The 19,284-nt window shown below is 41.8% G+C and overlaps 1 protein-coding gene across 1 annotated transcript in view; it reads left to right on the top strand.

Annotated features, from left to right (window-relative positions):
* Positions 1–19,284, top strand: part of dnm3b (dynamin 3b) — a 56,818-nt gene that overhangs the window by 20,567 nt on the left and 16,967 nt on the right. The window contains exons 12-15 of the mRNA XM_037544429.1: positions 2,266–2,352; positions 3,172–3,242; positions 3,393–3,444; positions 9,524–9,637. Of these exons, the coding sequence (XP_037400326.1) occupies positions 2,266–2,352; positions 3,172–3,242; positions 3,393–3,444; positions 9,524–9,637 (324 nt within the window). The remainder of the gene's footprint in view (positions 1–2,265; positions 2,353–3,171; positions 3,243–3,392; positions 3,445–9,523; positions 9,638–19,284) is intronic.

Raw genomic sequence — 19,284 nt, 5'->3', positions numbered from 1 at the left:
ATTTATTTATTTATTTGTTATTTGTCATATTGATAATTAATCATTTGGTACCATTTTGGTTTGGGTGACTTCATTATTCATGGAAAAAATATGCATGATTTAAGGTCCCTATTATTACAATTTCAGGCTTGTTACGATAAAAGAACCCTTTTTGGAGCTCTATAGAACCCTTTTCAAATAGGTTCTGTGTAGACCATCTACAGCACATTCTCCATCAATCTGAAAACTCTTATGATGCAAAGGGTTTTTTGAGTCTTTTCTTTACTAAAGAACCCTTGAAGAACCATCATTTCACTCTATGTTCCCATAAGGCTGCTAATAGAAAATATCATTATGGTAGTGACTAATTTGATGCTGAATAAACTTTTATGTTTTACTTGCTGTAACATCAATGGAGTCCTGGTTGCACTTTCTTCAGAACTTGGAGATCCGGAGGATCTAAGGCTGAAAGATCTTTTTATATATCAAAATCCCAACTAGTAAGAAAAATCACAGGTTTTTTCTCCAAGTTGTTCAGCCCTAATAGGCTCAAATGCATACAGCGTAGCACTGCTGTCAGAAGAAAACCATGTATCTCCACAATGGTGACTTTACAGGAGAAGAGAACTTTTGTTGTAAGTCAGTGGAACCAGAAGTCATTTTGGGCCATTTGTTTTGGTTCCTTCATCATGAAATGTACACACAATGTAAAGGACAACATCCCCCGACAGCAGCGATAGGCTTGTTCAGACTGGGAGAATCGGGAGGGGAGATCACTAGTGTCAGTGTCACCATGTGGTGGCCATTTCTCTTGGTTTTACAACTCTAGGATACTTTATGATTCACGAATAATGAAGTATTACTAGTCATGTGGCTGCATCTGTGACAATTTGAACGATGTTCCATTCAAGCATTTGCAGCTGGAGTGCGTCTTTCTCACGTTTCTTCCGTCCGTCCGTATGATTACCATATTAGAATCGGTCTATATGCGTGTCTTTGACCGATAGCGTGAGCGTCCACCATTCTTTCAGCTTTATTATTTGGGAGAAGACTCATAAAGCTTCCGTAAATGCGGCTCCTGCAGCTGCCTTTCATTTACAGCCCATGTAGTTCCCAACACTTAACTGAGCACTCAGTCTGCTGTCACTGGTTCCATTCATTGTTGGTGACATTAACAGTCATTGCATGGTAAAAATAGTCATGACCATTACAGCCTTTCAGCAACTGTTACTCATAATTACATTCTGAGTAATTATTGAAGCGCTAATTTGCAGCAGCTCACTTATCTAATAACAGCTGACCGCACATCACTGTGGCATCTCGAGTGTCGGGCGTACTGACAGCACCAGTGAATAGCAGAGCTGTAATGATAATCTGTATATTGGTGTACTTATATTTATTGGCCCTTGCTTTGGTACTAATAGAATCATAAAGTATATAATGGTGGTAACTGTATATGAGGTACGAGTATGATGCAGATCCACTCATGTGGTTATTTGCCATGCATCAGTAGCCACGTTTACATGCACCCTAATAACTCGTTAATATTCCGAGTTAATCGGAATAGAATACGTCCGTGTAAAAACCTCATTCGGAATTGACTAGTCTGATTGACGCTATTCTGAGTACAATTTCTATCCCACTGGACGAGGTGGGTAGTTCTGTAAATAATTTGTTAAATAGAAGAATAATATCCGTGTAAACGCCTGTATCTGATTACATTCCCTATCGGAAAGTTTAAGTGCGTTTTGAGCATGCGTGTCGCATCAAAGCAAAAGTTCAGCATGGTGGAGCAGAAACTGGTCTGCAGAGGAGACGGAGTTCACGCTCTGATCTTCAAAAGACGGCGGTGGGACGGACGTCCAGATTATGTGTCTCAGAACACCTGCCATAGTTTTAGCCATCTATCTATCCCGTCCATTTTCCAAGCCGCTTCTCCGTCAGGGTCGTGGAGGGGGGGTTGGGGGGTGGGTGCTGGAGCCTATCCCAGCGGTCATCGGGCAGAAGATACACCCTGGACAGGTCGCCAGTCCATCGCAGGGCAGACAGACACAGACAGTCACTCACACCCAGGGGCAATTTACCATGTCCAGTTGGCCTGACTGCATGTCTTTGGACTGTGGGAGGAAACCGGAGAACCCACACAAATGGTCCTGCGACGGTCCTGTGGTCAGAAACTGACCAGTGACGAAAGGGGTAGGGGTGCTGAGTCAGTGGAGTAACCTTGGAAAGTCGGATCCTGTGATGTCCTGCTCATGTGTGTTTGTGTGTGCTCTGTCTGAGCAGCTGGCTACATTCCCCATGCTGAGGGAGGAGACCGAGCGAATCGTCACTACACACATTCGGGAGCGCGAGAGCCGCGCCAAAGACCAGGTAACGTCCACAGTCACCTCAGTGGCAACCAGAGAAAAACGTGTTGTTCCTCAGAACTGGGATAACTACAGACGTGGACCATTCTACCAAATTAGTTCAACCTGCAGTGCTACAGTTTTAGTCTGTAGGCGGAGCCTTATTTTAGCCACACCCCTGCGTTTTACAGCAGCAAGTGAGACTGAGCCTCTCGTGGCCACATGGTGAGCAGTTAGATCCCATTGTTTTGAAGTAAATGTGTCCCACAGTCTGGGAACATTAAAAATGGTCCCTACCAAAACACACATTTTCTGCAATTCGGTCCATTTTTTTGTGTGTTTTTGTGATTTTATGTGTTTACAACTGTTCAAAACGGTGGTTGCTAGTCATGTACTGGTGAGCGTTTTGGAGTTCGGCTTAAAATGAACTAAAACTGTCACTACTGCAGCATTTGAGGTGCAGCACTGCTGTGTCTGATCCACTCAGATCAGCGCAACACACACTAACACACCACCACCACGTCAGTGTTACTGCAGTGCTGAGAATGACCCACCACCCAAATAATACCTGCTATGTGAGGGTCCATGGTGGTCCCAACCACCGAAGAACAGGAGGTGGTCATAATATTATGCCTGATTGGTGTATATTAACATTAATATATAAACACAAAGCTCGTATTTGTGCTGTGTGGGGAAAAAAGATGTGTTGTATTGAGACGCCACTCTGTCGCTTTGTATTTCGAATTTTATGAATTACCACATGCACATATAGTTAATCAGTGGCACGATTAGAAATCCTGTGTATTTTTGAAAAATGAATGATTTTTTTTGGATTTTTCAACAGATTCTCTTGCTGATTGATATCCAGCTTGCTTACATCAACACCAACCATGAGGATTTCATTGGCTTCGCCAAGTAGGTTCTCCTCTCTAGTGGAGGTCTAAGACTGGGTGAAATTTGGTACTCGTGATGGACTGTACAGTGGCAGTTGTTACTCAAAATTTCCTATTAATGTGTCTTTTTGTGTGTCACACTTCATCTTTCTTTGATTCCTGATGATTGAAGTGCACAGCAGAGGAGCAGCCAGACAAACAAGACGAGTTCTGCAGGAAACCAGGTTAGTGCAGTGTGTACATGCGAGTTCTCCTCATAATCAGAGTTCTGTGCGTTTCCTCGCTTTCTATGCACATGAAAGGCTTTGAGAAAAGTTCTTTTGTTTCTTTCACTGTGGCTTGTTTTTTTTTAACACTTTTCTTTTGTTACTCCAGAATCTTCACGTTATACTTATTATGCTTTTTGAATATTTTAACTGTTACGTTTTTGTCATTCCTGTAATTCTGCTTCTGGTTCCAGTGTTTGTTTTTCATTTATGTTTTCACGAGATTTTTTTATGTTATCATGGCCAGCATCTTCTTTTCCACCCCCACCCCCTCTCTGTGAGCGAGCTGTCCCCATGCATGCTCCCGTTTAAGGAGAACCACCTTGTTTCCTGCTTTGACAGGACATCCAGGTAAGGAAGGGCGCTGACTCTTCAGCTCAGATTACTCAGCCTTGATTGTAAATGTCCTTCTCGAAAAAGAATTTACATTAACATCGCATCACTGCTGTCTGGTCCACTGTGTGGATGTGCATACCTGACTGTAGGAATATCCAACGTCTTCTCAGTATTCACATTGCTGACTTTGAGTATCTGAAAAAGGCGAATGAAATTGAATAAAATGCTGTATCTTGTCATTTTTAAATAGCTTTTGGAAAATATACCACCTATATATTTAATGAAGTTGTTGGAGATTACCGTGACGATATGAGAAGCTATAAATGATTATTAAAATTTGTGCATCTGATTGGACGTGCTGAAAACATGGACTTTCTACTGTTCTGTAAACAGAAATTGAGCTAAACTCACCTTTTAAGCAAATAGTGAAAAATTGTTCATGACGTAGTTCATTACAGATGCAGTCTGAAAACAGTGAGATTTCCCTGGACAGCTTTTTCTGTTCAGGCTACAAACACAAATAAATATGTATATCGCTCTTTTTGGAAGGAAACCTCGTATCTCCAAAATGGTAACTTTACAGGAAAAGGAAAAAACCTAAGAGCTTTTGTCCGAGTAATTTTGGGCCATTTTTTAGCCCAATCATCATGAAATTTACATACATTGTAAAGGGCAGCAGGTGTTTTCAAACTATGCGAAAAACTGAAAAACGTCAAAAATGGAGACGGGAGGTTTTCTTCTGACAACAGTGATCTAGTTAATGTTATCCTTCAGACATGAATAGATATATATTTAATGTTGAAAGCTCTTTATGATGATGCACGTTTGTTGCATTTACTCCTCAGTCCATATATTTACATTTATGGCATTTGGCTGACGCTCTTATCCAGAGCGACTTACAGTTTGATCAGTTTACACAGGTAGGCGAAGGCGGTGTTAGGAGTCTTGCCCAAGGACTCTTATTGATATAGTGTAGGGTATTTACCCAGGCAGGGGATTGAAGCCCAGTGTAGTAGGCAGAGGTGTTACCCACTACACTAACCAACACACTATATTTTACGCATTGAGACGTGAAAATAGTCTTTACGTTTTAAGCATTTTTACCGGCTAGTTCAGGATAGAGTAGTGTTTGAGCTGTGCTCTTGTGTGGTTTGTAACAGGAGATCAGCTTAACACATGGCAGCGCTTGTTGGGCGTCTAACTCTGTGTCCCCCCCCCGAATCTAATTACATCACTCAGCCACTGTATGTGAAGTAATATGATCCGTTCGATCATTGTAGCTCCTACCGATGTGTTTATTGCAGAATCTCATATCTCAATAATGGTAAAAAACTATTTATCATGCAGCCCTATCTGGCTGGATGTTACCTCCAAAGCCAGTCACTTCAGGACTGCCCACACTCGCCTGACTTTTGCTCCACACCAGCAAATAAAATTTAAGAAAAATGAAAAAATAGAATTGTCGTTATTAAAAGGTTGTATTAGTTCAGCTTAGTCTGTCTGATTTAAGCTCCACTCGGTTTGCTTGCCCTCTCTGAATTTCAGGTATAATTATCATTAGCTCCTAAACAGCTGCTGTTTTATTGAGTTGCATGCGGGTGACTCGTGTTGATGTTGGATTTGGATATGTTGATCCTTTCTGGAGTGCTGGGTTTTAATGGAGCGAGCTGCTGTGTGCCAGGTGTTGCTCTATTTTCCACATTTCCAGTTGTTTTATTTGTTTTTTCATGTTTATCTGTACATCTGTTTATCTGTGTGTGCATCTGTTTCTCTACATGGGGTGTAAAATTGTATCGACCCAAGGGTGGCAATTCAACTGCATTGATTTTGGATTGATACAGTAGATTATAATCAGTAAATATTTAATGTATGAGCCCAACTTTTGGCCAAATTCTTTGTTTTTATAGCTATTTTCAAGCCTAAACATGACCCAAAATCTTGTTTATATATTTATATATATAGTTTATATATTTCACTACCATGTACATGTGGTAGTGCATATGATGTATGATGTGTAGGATTATGCACCAAAAACAGGTCCATTTCCAACTTCTTTTTATCCTTTAGAATTAAACGGGCTGGTCCTGTTACTGTACATAAGACTGGTATATGTAAATGACCTCCGATTGGCTGTCCTGTATGGATTCCCAGCTGAAACACTTTATATAACTTTATATATAAATGTAAAAGGTCTGAACTGCTGTAGGATGAATAGATGAATATAAGTAAATGTGCTGGGTTTGTGACATAACAGTTGATTTAAAAATGGGCTGTTTTTGCAGCTCCACTCCCATATATGGACTGAATGGTACTTTATGAAACTTTAAAAATGTTTGCATACAACCCCAATTCCAGTGAAGTTGGGACGTTGTGTAAAACATAAATAAAAACAGAATACGATGATTTGCAAGTCCTTTTCAACCTATATTCAATTGAATACACTACAAAGACAAGATGTTTAATGTTCAAACAGATAAACTTTATTGTTTTTTGTTAATATTCACACATTTTGAATTTGATGCCTGCAACACGTTCCAAAGAAGTTGGGACAGGGGCATGTTTACCACTGAGTTACATCACCTTTCCTTTTAACAACAGTCAATAAGCGTTTGGGAACTGAGGACACTGATTGTTGAAGCTTTGTAGGTGGAATTCTTTCCCATTCTTACTTGATGTACAACTTCAGTTGTTCAGCAGTTCGGGGTCTCCGCTGTCGTATTTTGAGCTTCATAATTCATTCATAATGTGCCACACATTTTCAATGGGAGACAGGTCTGGACTGCAGGCAGGCCAGTCTAGTACCCGCACTCTTTTACTACGAAGCCACGCTGTTGTAACACGTGCAGGATGTGGCTTGGCATCGTCTTGCTGAAATAAGCAGGACGTCCCTGAAAAAGACGCTGCTTGGATGGCAGCAGATGTTGCTCCAAAACCTGTATGTACCTTTCAGCATTAATGTTGCCTTCACAGATGTGCAAGTTACCCCTGCCATGGGCACTAACACCCCCCCACACCATCAGAGATGCTGGCTTTTGAACTTTACACTGATAACAATCCGGACAGTCCTTTTCCTCTTTGGCCCGGAGGACACGACATCCATGATTTCCAAAAACAGTATGAAATGTGGACTCGTCAGATCACAGGACACTTTTCCACTTTGCGTCAGTCCATCTCAGATGAGCTCGGGCCCAGAGAAGCCGGCGGCGTTTCTGTGTGGTGTTGATATGTGGCTTCGCTTTGCATGGCAGAGTTTTAACTTGCACTTGTAGACGGAGCGACGAACTGTGTTCACTGACAGTGGTTTTCTGAAGTGTTCCTGAGCCCATGTGGGAATATCCGTTACAGAATGATGTCGGTTTTTAATGCAGAGCCGCCTGAGGGATCGAAGGTCACGGCCATTCAATGTTGGTTTTCTGCCTTGCTGCTTACTTGCAGAGATTTCTCCAGATTCTCTGAATCTTTTAATGATATTATTACATTACATTACATTACATTACATTTAGCAGACGCTTTTATCCAAAGTGACTTACAAATAATGTGATACATAGGACAAACATAGCCAGGCCTTAAAGGAGGCCAAGGGGTAATAGCGGGGTAGAGAAGGGAAGGAGGGCAAGAAGGAGATGAGGTTGGAAGTGGTTAGATTTGCAAGAGGCGATTAGAGTAAGTGCTCCCTGAAGAGCTCCGTCTTCAGGAGTTTCTTAAAAACAGCGAGGGACGCCGCTGCTCTGACAGCGGAAGGTAGCTTGTTCCACCATTGGGGAATCAAGTATGAGAACAGTCTCCATAGCTTTGTGTGAATGTTTGGCAAAGCTAAGCGACGTTCATTGGAGGATCGCAACGGTGCTGTAAGCCTTTAGGAGCGAGTGCAGGTAGGAAGGAGCCTGCTCTGTTAACACCTTGTAGGCATAATATGGACTGTAGATGATGAAATCCCTAAATTCCTTGCAATTGCACATTGACAAACGTTGTTCTTAAACTGTTGGACTATTTGCTCACGCAGTTGTTCACTAAGTGGTGAACCTCGCCCCGTCCTTGCTTGTGAACGACTGAGCCTTTCAGGGATGCTCCCTTTATACCCAATCATGACACTCACCTCCAATTAACCTGTTCACCTGTGGAATGTTCCAAACAGGTTTTGAGCATTCCTCAACTTTCCCAGTCTTTTGTTGCCCCTGTCCCAACTTCTTTGGAACGTGTTGCAGGCATCAAATTCAAAATGAGTGAATATGTGCAAAAAACAATAAAGTTGATCTGTTTGAACATTAAATATCTCGTCTTTGTAGTGTATTCAATTGAATATAGGTTGAAAAGGATTTGCAAATCATTGTTTTCTGTTTTTATTTATGTTGTACACAACGTCCCGACTTCATTAGAATTGGGGTTGTAGTTAATCACACTTTTTCATGTCAATAAAGTAAAAAAGAAATATTGTCCACGATACAAGCCTTTTAAGATTTCATAATACTTTGAATAATTTCCTATAGAGTTGCATTGAAATCTTTACTCCCTTAGTATCTATGTACCTGTCTCACTCTTTGCTCATGCTTACCATTTCAGGCCACATCTCCACCAGCCTCTGGCATCATTGTAAGAAATTCAGTCTGGAAACTCACTAATAGGACCTCACCAATAAGCATCAATAGGAATGAATACTTTAAAGATTTTGTTTGGTTTAAGCTTATACTGCATGTAGCCTGTATTACTGTGGACAGTTTGGACGGTCAGAGGAATAGGCATGACCAAAGCACCTGTCAGTAACAAACACAAACAGACACATTTGTTACTTGCTTTTGGATTGTTAGTGTACAGTTAGTTTGTATAGAAACCACAGAACACTTCACTGTTGTATGGTGTATTTTGGGTCATTCAACAGAGACGTCCATTTTTGTGTCCCTAGCATTTACAGATATGTTACACTGGTGTTGCAGTGTAACAAAAACTCTTATTTTGAAATAAAAGTCACAAGTACTAAGTACTAAAAGTACTTGACTTCCTTTTACCTATTTTCTGAGGATCTGTGTAGAAAAGCACACGGTGAGTCCGCTGTGCCTTTCAGTTCTCAGAGATTTTCTCATTTAGCTCATGATCTCATATGAAGCTTTTAGCCGACGTCACTGGTGTGACCGACTTTATTTTTAGTTAATTGTGAAAAAGTAGAATACAAATGGATTAATTTACATATTTTAGTGGACATTCCACGATTGAAACCCCGTAGATTGATGCTCTGCCGCGGTTATTTTGTAAAATGCCTTTTTCATTGAAAATGTCTCTGGTGTCTATGGTTGCATTCCTTATGTGTGACACCAGTGAGGATCGGTAACACCAGTGACCCCTATGGAGAGAGAAAAAAAGAGTGGACGTTTCTGTACAATGACCCATTTTTACATGTGTGTGGCTTGTATATTGCCCAGAATGCATCACTCAGGCATTTCCGTACTAACGTGACTGATCATTTTGAGAGGAGCCAGTCTCACGGTCACTCAGTTTCACTAGCACTGCGCGTCCTGCAGCCCTGATTTCTTACAATGTTCAAAAGACTTTATTTAACCACAGCTAGCACAGCACTCCATAGACACACACATGGCTATTTGTTCAAGGGGAGCTTAAATATTGCTTGAAATCAAGGGCAGACGTCCCGATTTGTGTCTTTGAGTGGACCACAATCTTATCTGACCTTTGTCCTTTCCAATTTTGTTAGGTTATCCGCAAAGGCTGGCTGACCATCAACAACATCAGCATCATGAAAGGTGGAGCCAAGGAGTACTGGTTCGTGCTGACGGCCGAGAGCTTGTCCTGGTTCAAGGATGATGAGGTGAGTCCAGCCTTGTGTTCAGAAATACAGTTCGTCACTTGCGCTGTTTTGAAGGATCGCTGTGTCTATGGACCGGTTTCCGGACATAGATGAAGCCTAGTACTGGAATGTCGATCATAATTCTTTTTGCCTTGGCTCTGGGGAACTGGCCCTATGTGCTGCATCAGTAGCATATGATTGATATCCATAGACAGTCATTTTAACCAGTAAGTAGTTGCTTCAGCAGGTGCCCATTGGCTACTTGTGTAAAATAGAACTGTTAAATGACCATGTGAGTGGTCATTGGAGAAGGTTCTGGCTGCAGTCATGCTCTCTCAGCCTCAGCCTAATAGTGATGTCGGTGCACTGACAATGTTTTGTTGGTTTGGTGAGCAGCTAGCCGGCGTACTGTTGGCCTACCTGCGTTACGCTGCATTCATTTTAGCTTTGTCATACTGATAATAATGGAATCAAATAACATTGTAAAGCCATAACACAATGATAAGATGTTGTTTCAAGGTTTTTAGCATAAAAAGCAAAGAGCTGCTGCAGAAACCTGTGAAGAATATAATATAGCTAGAGAATTAAATGGAATTCTCAAGCTATGTTGTGTATGGAAAATGGACAGACAGACAGACACAATCACATGCACACTCACACCAAGGGGCAGTGTAGCATGTCCAATTAGCCTGACTTCATGTCTTTGGACTGTGGGAGGAAACCCACGCAGACCTGGGGGAGACTTCACACAGAGAGGACCCTGGTCGCCCGGCCGGGGAATCGAACCCGGGGCCTCCTTGCTGTGAGGCGACAGCGCCACCCTCGCAGCACTGTTAGAAAATATAGTGTAAAGCCTTCCCAGAAGATTTAGATGCAGTTACCACAGCAACAGGGGACCAACATCCTATTAATGGATGAGCAGGTGTCTACAAGTTGTTGGATGTATAGGACCAGCTTTGTGTTACAAGCATGAAGTCTAGTCTTGGACTAAACAGCGGTGCCATTGCATTAAAATCCCATGTAGTCCAGGTTGCTTAGTATGAGAAACTGAGCCGTAGTGTATGTTCTAGTGGAGCTCCAAAAGCTGCAGCACATTAATATTCCTCTGGTGCTTTTACCTGACGCTGTGCACATTAACCTGCTGCAGGAACCGTCTTCCCAGGGCAACTCGTGATTAAGCACTTTTGCTAAAGGGCGCAATGGCAGAAGCCTGAATTTGAACCTATGACCTTGACAGTTGTGACAAAGATCTGTAGCTCCTGGGCCGTGTACTCCTGCAGGAGAGGACGAGATATCTGCTTTTTAGTTGCACTTGGACAAACCAATAAGAGACGTAGTTATAGACATGTAGACGTTTATAGACACAAAACAAAAGCCTAGAAGGTTTAACGTTCATTTGTTGTGTGCAGCTAGCCTAAGAGGTGGTGTGTACCTGATGGTTGAACTGATTTTGTGGTCTATGTATCTAAAGTTTGGGTGGAGGACTCCCTCTTCTTCAGTCCTACCTCTGTTCATCAAAAGAGAAGTCCATCCTTCTTTTTTAAAGGGGAATGCCCCAGATTTTACAGTCTTTACATAATTAAGTTAATAAGCAAGAATGCTTTATGTGACTAGGAGTGTTTTGATGTGAAACTTGTTGAATGTGAAAATTCTTTCCAGTGGTGGTGATAGGAACCAGACGTCCCAAACATTTAATGCCTGTGAAAGTGACCTCATAGTGGTAGTATAGAGGTGCATGCAGGGCATTGTGAGTCAAAATAGTTCCTAAATATTATTTATTTAATTTTTTTACAGATTTACCACCAGTTTACCAACATTATATGTTAAAAAAAAAACCCAGGGGGGTTCACTGGTGGTTTTGAATCATAAATAAAATGGCTATATTTGTGCTGTAGACATGGCGACCCCTGGTTCCCATCAGCACCACTGTAGAGAAATCAGTGTCAGCAAGTTTCTCGTCATCTTTTCTCATCAAAACGTCTCCATGATTTGATGTAAAAAGCAGAAGCCATCCAGAACTACCAGTCATAAAGTGTCTTCTCACACTGAGGCCATACATTGAAGGTTTTACCACTAGTTGTGCAAATTCTTGACCTTTTTGTTTAGTATTTCAGCTTAAATGTGGCTGTTTAACTTAGTGTGAGACACAATATCAGCTGCTTGTGTCGTCATGCTCTCTATAGTTACACAACCCACACGCAGTCAAAAAAAACTACGACAGTACACAATTCATGAACTTCCTTTATTCCAAACTACTCAAATTTTAATACTAAAACAAGTTCACCAAAATTTCTCGAATGCACATCTTTAACATACATATATAAGACAGAGGGTGAGCTGTTGCATCACAGATGTTGTTTTCCTGGTTTTGAGTGCATGTTAGGATGGAGAGAAGTGTGAGGCCACTGGAAGTGTTTGTGTGTCCTTCCTGGCTTGTTGCTGTCTGTCTGCCTGTCTGTGCCTGCTGTACAGGCTCCCTGATGTTCTGCACAGCAAGTGTAGACAGGCAGACACACCACAACTACTGCCCTGAGCTTCTGCCCCCTACTGGCAACTGTTTTAGCCCTGCACTGACGCAGCTGATCCCTGAGTGCATTTTGATGGCACCGGCTCTTCGTTCATGCACTAGGTAGGTTTTCATATAATTCAGAATGGGTACAACACTTATTGCTAAGATGCTGCCAATATCAACACAAGTTTTCAGTCTGACTGTAGAAGATGAATTGTTTGTCAACACTTGCACGTAATTAATAATTAATAGTAATGACACTTTGATTTGATGTCATGAAATATGATCTTCGTCACATACCTCTCTTATAACAAACCAACAAAGGAAACCACAGCAGAAAAAGGAACAGGAAAGCTCACCTGGACTAAAGAGCAGACAACGCTTCAAAGGACCTTCACGTTTATACCTGTTTAAGGGTTCTCGCTAGAAGCTTTACATTATGTGTAGGTTCTGTAGACGTTTTCTTCACATCCACACGTCATTATGGAAAGTGTTCTCTAAGGTAGCACCCATTAAAGGTACTTTAGGCCAGGAACGTACCCAATGCAGTGCAGGCACTCTAACGCAGATGACGCTTGGTCAACGCATTGCAAACACATGGTGCTTCTGTACACACTCACCATGTATTCTTACATTACTCTTGTGTTTTAAGATTATATGGAAAACCTTAGGCAGAACCTTTTCAGTCGGCAGCTGAGACAGAAGAACAGCTGAACAACCTGGAATCAGCCAGAAATGAACCCATCACCATTCGCCAAACTAAACGGTCTGTAAGAAGCTTTACAGACCGGCTGGAACAAAACAACATCAATACTGATCTAGCAAAATTGATATTGCGGCAGTTTTATGGCTCAGTCTGAACTTCAAAGGACTCAGCAGACTGTGCAGCGTTACTCTGACGTAGCTACAAGCCGCTTGTTAAGGAGCTATAATTTGGAGGAAGGAACTGAACATTAAAGCATATTAAGCAGCCCGGTTTCTTCATTTATCACTGTATTTATTTAACTGTTGTATAAAAGCAATAGAACTCTCAATGTTGCGTCACTTAAGCACTTGACTTGGGAAAGTGAACCTTCAGGTGCAGCTGTGTTGAAGGTTTGCTTGTGCTCCTCTCACTTTCTTTCCACATTGCACTTATTTTGTCATTAAAATTGAAGCATAAGTTGCATTTTTAAGCGTCCTAACCAAACTCAAAGTATCAAAACCCAATGTTAAAACCTTAAATATTAGCCAGTGCTATTACCAAATTGATATGACATGGCAAACAGGGTCCTTTACCAACTCGTTTGCATTTGTCTGTTACTGTGGCAGTTAAAACACTCAGTATTTCAGGGGACAATAGAGGACAAATCTGAATGGGACCTGCTGTCATTCCAACGCATGAACGGTATAGGAGGGGAAGCAAAGTACCTGTAGGAAGGTCTGTTCACTCAGCAGGCATCTATGCAACAGTGCCAGGCAGTTATCTCAAGAAACCTATCTCTTTGAATGGGAAGAGACAAATTATCGTTTCAGAAACATATTTGAAATTATTGGTAATACCTGACAAAAAACATCATAAGTAGCTTGTAGTATTTGGCGTAAACAACTTCAAATAAAACATTTCAGATTGGTTTGGCTACTGCACTTGTGTGGACCTCCACAAAGAGGCGAACCATTGTTACGCAAGAGCTGTCCAACTGCTCATCTGCTATGATAGTTGACCAGGGGAAAGCACGCTGGCAGCACAAGACAGTTTGACCCTTGCTATAGACGGCTGCTTCCCATCAGGAAGTTGATCCAGTGCAACCAGCAAACTGGCCTGTGAAGCCCAACCAGCTAATGGAGGCAACACAAGCAACCCATCCTGTACAAAAACCCATGTTAACTCACAAAGTCAGGTCTTTGTTGTAAAGTTCCTACAGTGCAAATGTCAGATTAATTGACAAAATCAGAGCTTCCTATAAAGGAAGACCATACAATAAATACATGCGACTGACAGATTCCGGACTTATTTATACAAAAAAAATCCTACAAAATTCTCAGAGCGTCGCCACCGTGGTTTATAGGTGTTCACAAGGGCACAAACAAAACCCCACTAACAAGACCCCACTAAAATGTCAGATGACAGAATCAGATCTATTTCATATGAACTCAGACCCTACAAACACTCAGAATGCAGCTTGCAATTGCATTATTATTATTATTATTATTATTATTATTATTATTGCATTGATGTAATGTGACTGTCTGTCTGTGTAGCTCAAAGCGTCTGTGTGTATGTTTGTGGCTTTAACATGGTCTATTTCTTGTAGTACTTCACATAAGGTGACCATCTAAAAGTAGGCTATGATGCTGAAACTGCCTAAGCACTAACCCCACAGGAAGAACTACATAGTTAACATTTAGATTTGTTACAGGATTGGATCACTTTCAGTCTTTTTTCCAAATCGGGATCTGGTTCAGCCTTTTTTGCTGACGTCAGTCCGATAACAATACAAATCCATAGTGATGTGCAGTATCTAATTCATATAGAATGACATTTTAGTATGAAGAATCTCCCTCTCAATGTCTCTCTGTTTCTCTCTCGTTGCCTTCTAATCCCATTTGGGACTTGAGGCATTTGGTTGGGATCTTTGACACAGCTGGAGCTGCCCCAAGTCAAACCAGCACACATTCATTGGCACACAGAGACACACACACACACACACACACACACACACACACACACACACACACACACACACACACACACACACACACATATACAGACTTAGCTTCAGTTGGACATTCAACTCAAGTATCTAATGTAAATCCTGTCCCTGACCATCTCTGAATTCTAATAACCTTAGTGATAAAATCAGTGCTGATTTTCAGTGACATCGTTCTGGTCGTTTGATGTTTTGTGACATCAGAATTATGACTGAAATGGCCTCTGACTCCCTCATTAGTATCGCACTATATAGAAAAGAAATATTCTCCATGTGCCTTGAAGCACCAAACAATCTGGTGGGATGTCTTGAAGTGCAAATAAGGCTGTTTTCTCACCTACTTCATTTTCTAAAGTCAGAACCAGAACTTGGGCTTTGATCTTTTTCATTTGGTTTGGTTGATCTCACGTGGTAAACATTAAAGTGTGCCACATTGAACACATGGGTGAGCTTTGATTGGACGTTTGGCTGGGATACAGTCACCCTGTTACTTTCACTTTACAATATAAATAAATCTTACTCAATCTTTGCATCTTCATTCAGACCCAAGTACGGGTGGAGTCCTCACACCTGTCCTAAAGAAAAAGTTTGTTTGGGCCTCACCAAACAAGGTAGGTGGGAGCTCACCCTAAGACGTCCTCCGTTTCTCACATAACAGGCAAACGATGACACTGGGCTACTTTCCATTTTGGAAGAGTGAAGTTAGCATGAAGTTTCATTCAGGAGCTGAAACTTTGAAACTTGGCATCCACTTTAAATTTGTGTTTAAACACTCGCTTCACTGTATTTCACTATATTTTCACCTTTTATATTTCACTTCGGTTTAAACTTTTAGTCCCATTTGCGCTGCTTTTGGAGATTGTAATCCTTTTGACGTTTGTCAAAATGTTCTTATTGCTGGGACGTAGCCAGTGTGTTATCTTGGTTGTTGCCATGCCCACACCAGAGTTGTCCATGATTGGTCAGAGAGTTCATGTCACTGAACACTGTAGATTACTACATCAGAGCAAGTCCAAGGGGAGCCTGGCAAATTCCTACTTCTCCCATTATATAGAAACTTGACAACAAAATGCTGGAGGGCACCCGGAGGTGAGTCTTCTTCTAACAAATGATGTGTGACCTTTTTGTTTTGGATGTAGAAGGATGTCCTCTGTTAAAAAAGTCAAAGAAAACTTACCAGTGTCTTCCTGCTTTTCTACAGCAAATAGGTTTTTGGCAGTCGGATGCTAACATTACTGCTACTGAACACTGATTGGTTAGCATTACTGCTACTGACTGCTGATTGGTCAGCCTTACTGTTACTGAACACTGATTGGTTAGCATTACTGTTACTAAACGCTGATTGGATAGCCTTACTGCTACTGAACACTGATTGATTAGACTTAGTGCTACTACTGAGTGCTAATTGCTTAGCCTTACTGCTACTGAAGGCTGGTTAGCCTTACTGTTACTGAGTGCTGATTGGTCAGCCTTACTGTTACTAAACACTGATTGATTAGCCTTACTGCTACTACTGAGTGCTAATTGCATAGCCTTACTGCAACTGAGTGGTGATTGATTAGCATTCGTGCTACTGAGTACTGATTGGTTGGCCTTACTGCTGCTGAGTGCTGATTGGTTGGCATTAGTGCTACTGCATGCTGATGGTTGACATTACTCTTACTGAGTGCTAGTTGGTTGGTTTTACTGTGTGCTGATTGGTTAATGTTACTGAGTGCTGATTGGTTGACATTAAGGCTACTGCGTACTGATTGGTTAACAAGCTAATCAGCTCATTAGCTGAGTAAAGCAGTTTGTTCTCACGGACATCACAAACGTACATAAGACACATTAAGAAACTCTTACATCTGAAGTTTAAAAGTGCTCAGTTTATGAGAGCAGTGCTTCATATTAATCCATTCAGTTTAGACTCTCCCAGTCCAGCCCTGTAGCGTCTGGTAGACCCAGAGGACAGTTCCCCTCACTACAAACTCTCTGACTACATCAGCACAATCTATACTCAGATGCATTGAGAGTCTCTCTTTACTAAGCCACGGAGGGACGCTGCGTTAACTGCTGAGCCATTAAAAACGAAACGTATCAGACTCTCTCAGATCTCCAGAGGAACACCACAAAAAAGCTCTGCAGTTAAAACAAAGACCCGAATACTTCTCATCATGCAGCAAAAACACTAAATATGTCTGATCTAGTCAAGTTGCGTACTTTGTACCCTTTTTACTTTTTGCCTTCATCTCTTGAATAAGAGGCCAACATCAGCTGAAGGTGATCTTAAGAGGATGTGCTCAAATTCATTTACTGACTCCTGAATTTTTACTGCTGTTTAGTAACCAAGTAGCTCCCCCAATTACGTAGAGCAATTATGGTGAAGGAGTAGTGATCCCTTTCATTTTAATGATCACACTCACCAAACACGCACTCTTAGCACTGACAAGAAAACATACCCTCGCTCTGCGTTAGCTGGCAGTCTCTCTGAGCTTGCACACATTCTTGGCTGGAAAGTCGAGAGGTCTTTTTTTTGTGTCAAAACATCGGTAGCCAATCAGCTCGCTCCCAGCTAATCCTACACAGCCCTGCAGTTTCCACGTCCACCCCCATGCGACGGACTGTAGTCCAACATCCTCTCACGGCTCTCAGAACAGCTTTAACTCTCAGCAAGCGGTCCGATATGAAGCAAAGCATTAAAGCATCCATCATCAAGTAATGAATTTACCATTATTTCACTCAGTGGGTGACGCCTGGCTTAGAAACCTGCGCCCAATGCAGGAAAACTGCAGCATCTTGAGCAAGCATTAGAAACAACCAGCTGCCAGAGTCGTTACTCTGGAGGACTACTTCACCCACAGTGGATGAAGGGGGGGGTGGAAGCCAGTTAGCATGAACGCCCTTGCTTTCATTCATTATTAGCAGTGTATTCTCTCTTTGTCTTGGCAGTTCTTGCACTTGTAAGCTCCTTACTAGGAGTGAAACAAGCTGTTCTACTACAGTGTGTGGTTTTTTTGTATGTTTGTTAGCGAGAAGCTCGGACCAAGATATTTTCTTTCTGCCTGTGTTGCCGCGTGAGCTGAAAGGAGCCATGCTCTACTGCGAAATGATCACGGTTTTTCTGAAACGATGCCCTCGTGATGTCCCACAGAGGAGAAAAAGAGCACCAGAAGCTCACGTCAGAAGGAAATACACAGACATACGTTATGCAGGCCGTATGTTTCACTGACTAAAACAAGGCACGATCGCGTCTGAAGGCAGGCGAGTTGAGAAATGCAGCGTGGGTTGAGCGTCCGCACAGAGTGCGAGTTCAAGCTGGAATTAAAGATTGTAGCTCAGACAGGAAATCTCTGGCCGCAGAGTTATTGGTCTAGAAATGGCTGTTTGTTAAGGTTTCTGCACATTCCTCGGATGCTGAGGAGACACTTTAAAGGAATTATTCAGGTTTAAGAAAGGAGACGCATTGCTCTTCTCCTCCTTTCATGGTTCAGGCTCTGCAGAGCCTTGTGTGTACCTGTATATTTTAAATGAATGTACTGATTTTTAGCCAGCTTTTAGGAGAAACACCCACTTGACTGTAATGTTAAAGACGAATTCCACTATTTTTTTTATCTTCTAGTGTTACTCTCTGGTTGAGATGTTGACGCAGTCGTTTAAAGTGGTTTGGTGTGAAATCACTGTAGAGACTCTGATTTCTTCACAGTGGTGCTGATGGGAACCAGGGGTCACAATGTCTAAAACACAAACATAGACATTTTACTAACTATCCAAACTTTTCTTTGTTGATTGTTTTGCCTTGCAGCACCCTGCATGGACCTCCACGGCAAGAAATATGCTTTTCCCTGTCATAAGAGAGCGCCTCAGGCCTCGGGCAGTGAATTCATAACCGTTTCATGAATGAACTTTCTGTGAGGGCGCTTTTAGAGGTGGACGTCTGGTTCCCATCACCACCACTGAGAACCGTTCCGACTGTACTTTTCTCTAGAACAGAGAATTTCACACCAAACCATTCTGGATGGCTTTGTTTACATCTTAACCGGTACATTCTGGAGCAACTTTGGAAACAAAGTGGAATTCACTCTTTAAATGAGTTCAGATGAGTTTAATAGTGGTGTGGAGATGTTGGACGTTGGTAGTCTTACACTAACTATGGTTTTCTATTGTCAAAGCGTTCTAAACGAGCCATTCTTCAAACCCGGATCGGCCGTGGTTTGATCGCAGTAAAATTGCGGCATGTTTGAGTTGGCTGTAAAATTGGCCGAGCTCTCCGACGTTTCAGAAACCGCAGCATTCCAGCGCTTTTTTGAACAGTTGATTGGCGCTATGCGAGCCAGCGGGTATTCTGAGCTAGAAGCTTGTGTGGTTTATTTCTAGACTTTTCTCTTTATGTAAAGCACATAAATCACAGTAGTGCAAGTAAATCGCAGTTAGTGCAAAGTTAAGTGAACGTTTAGTTCGGGAAGTTAGCAGCGGTATTTTTGTATGTT

Source organism: Pygocentrus nattereri, chromosome 2 (assembly GCF_015220715.1).
Source record: "Pygocentrus nattereri isolate fPygNat1 chromosome 2, fPygNat1.pri, whole genome shotgun sequence".
NCBI classification, from domain to species: Eukaryota; Metazoa; Chordata; class Actinopteri; order Characiformes; family Serrasalmidae; genus Pygocentrus; species Pygocentrus nattereri.
The sequence above is the reverse complement of the archived record's forward strand: the minus strand, read 5'-3'. Positions and strand labels throughout refer to the sequence as shown.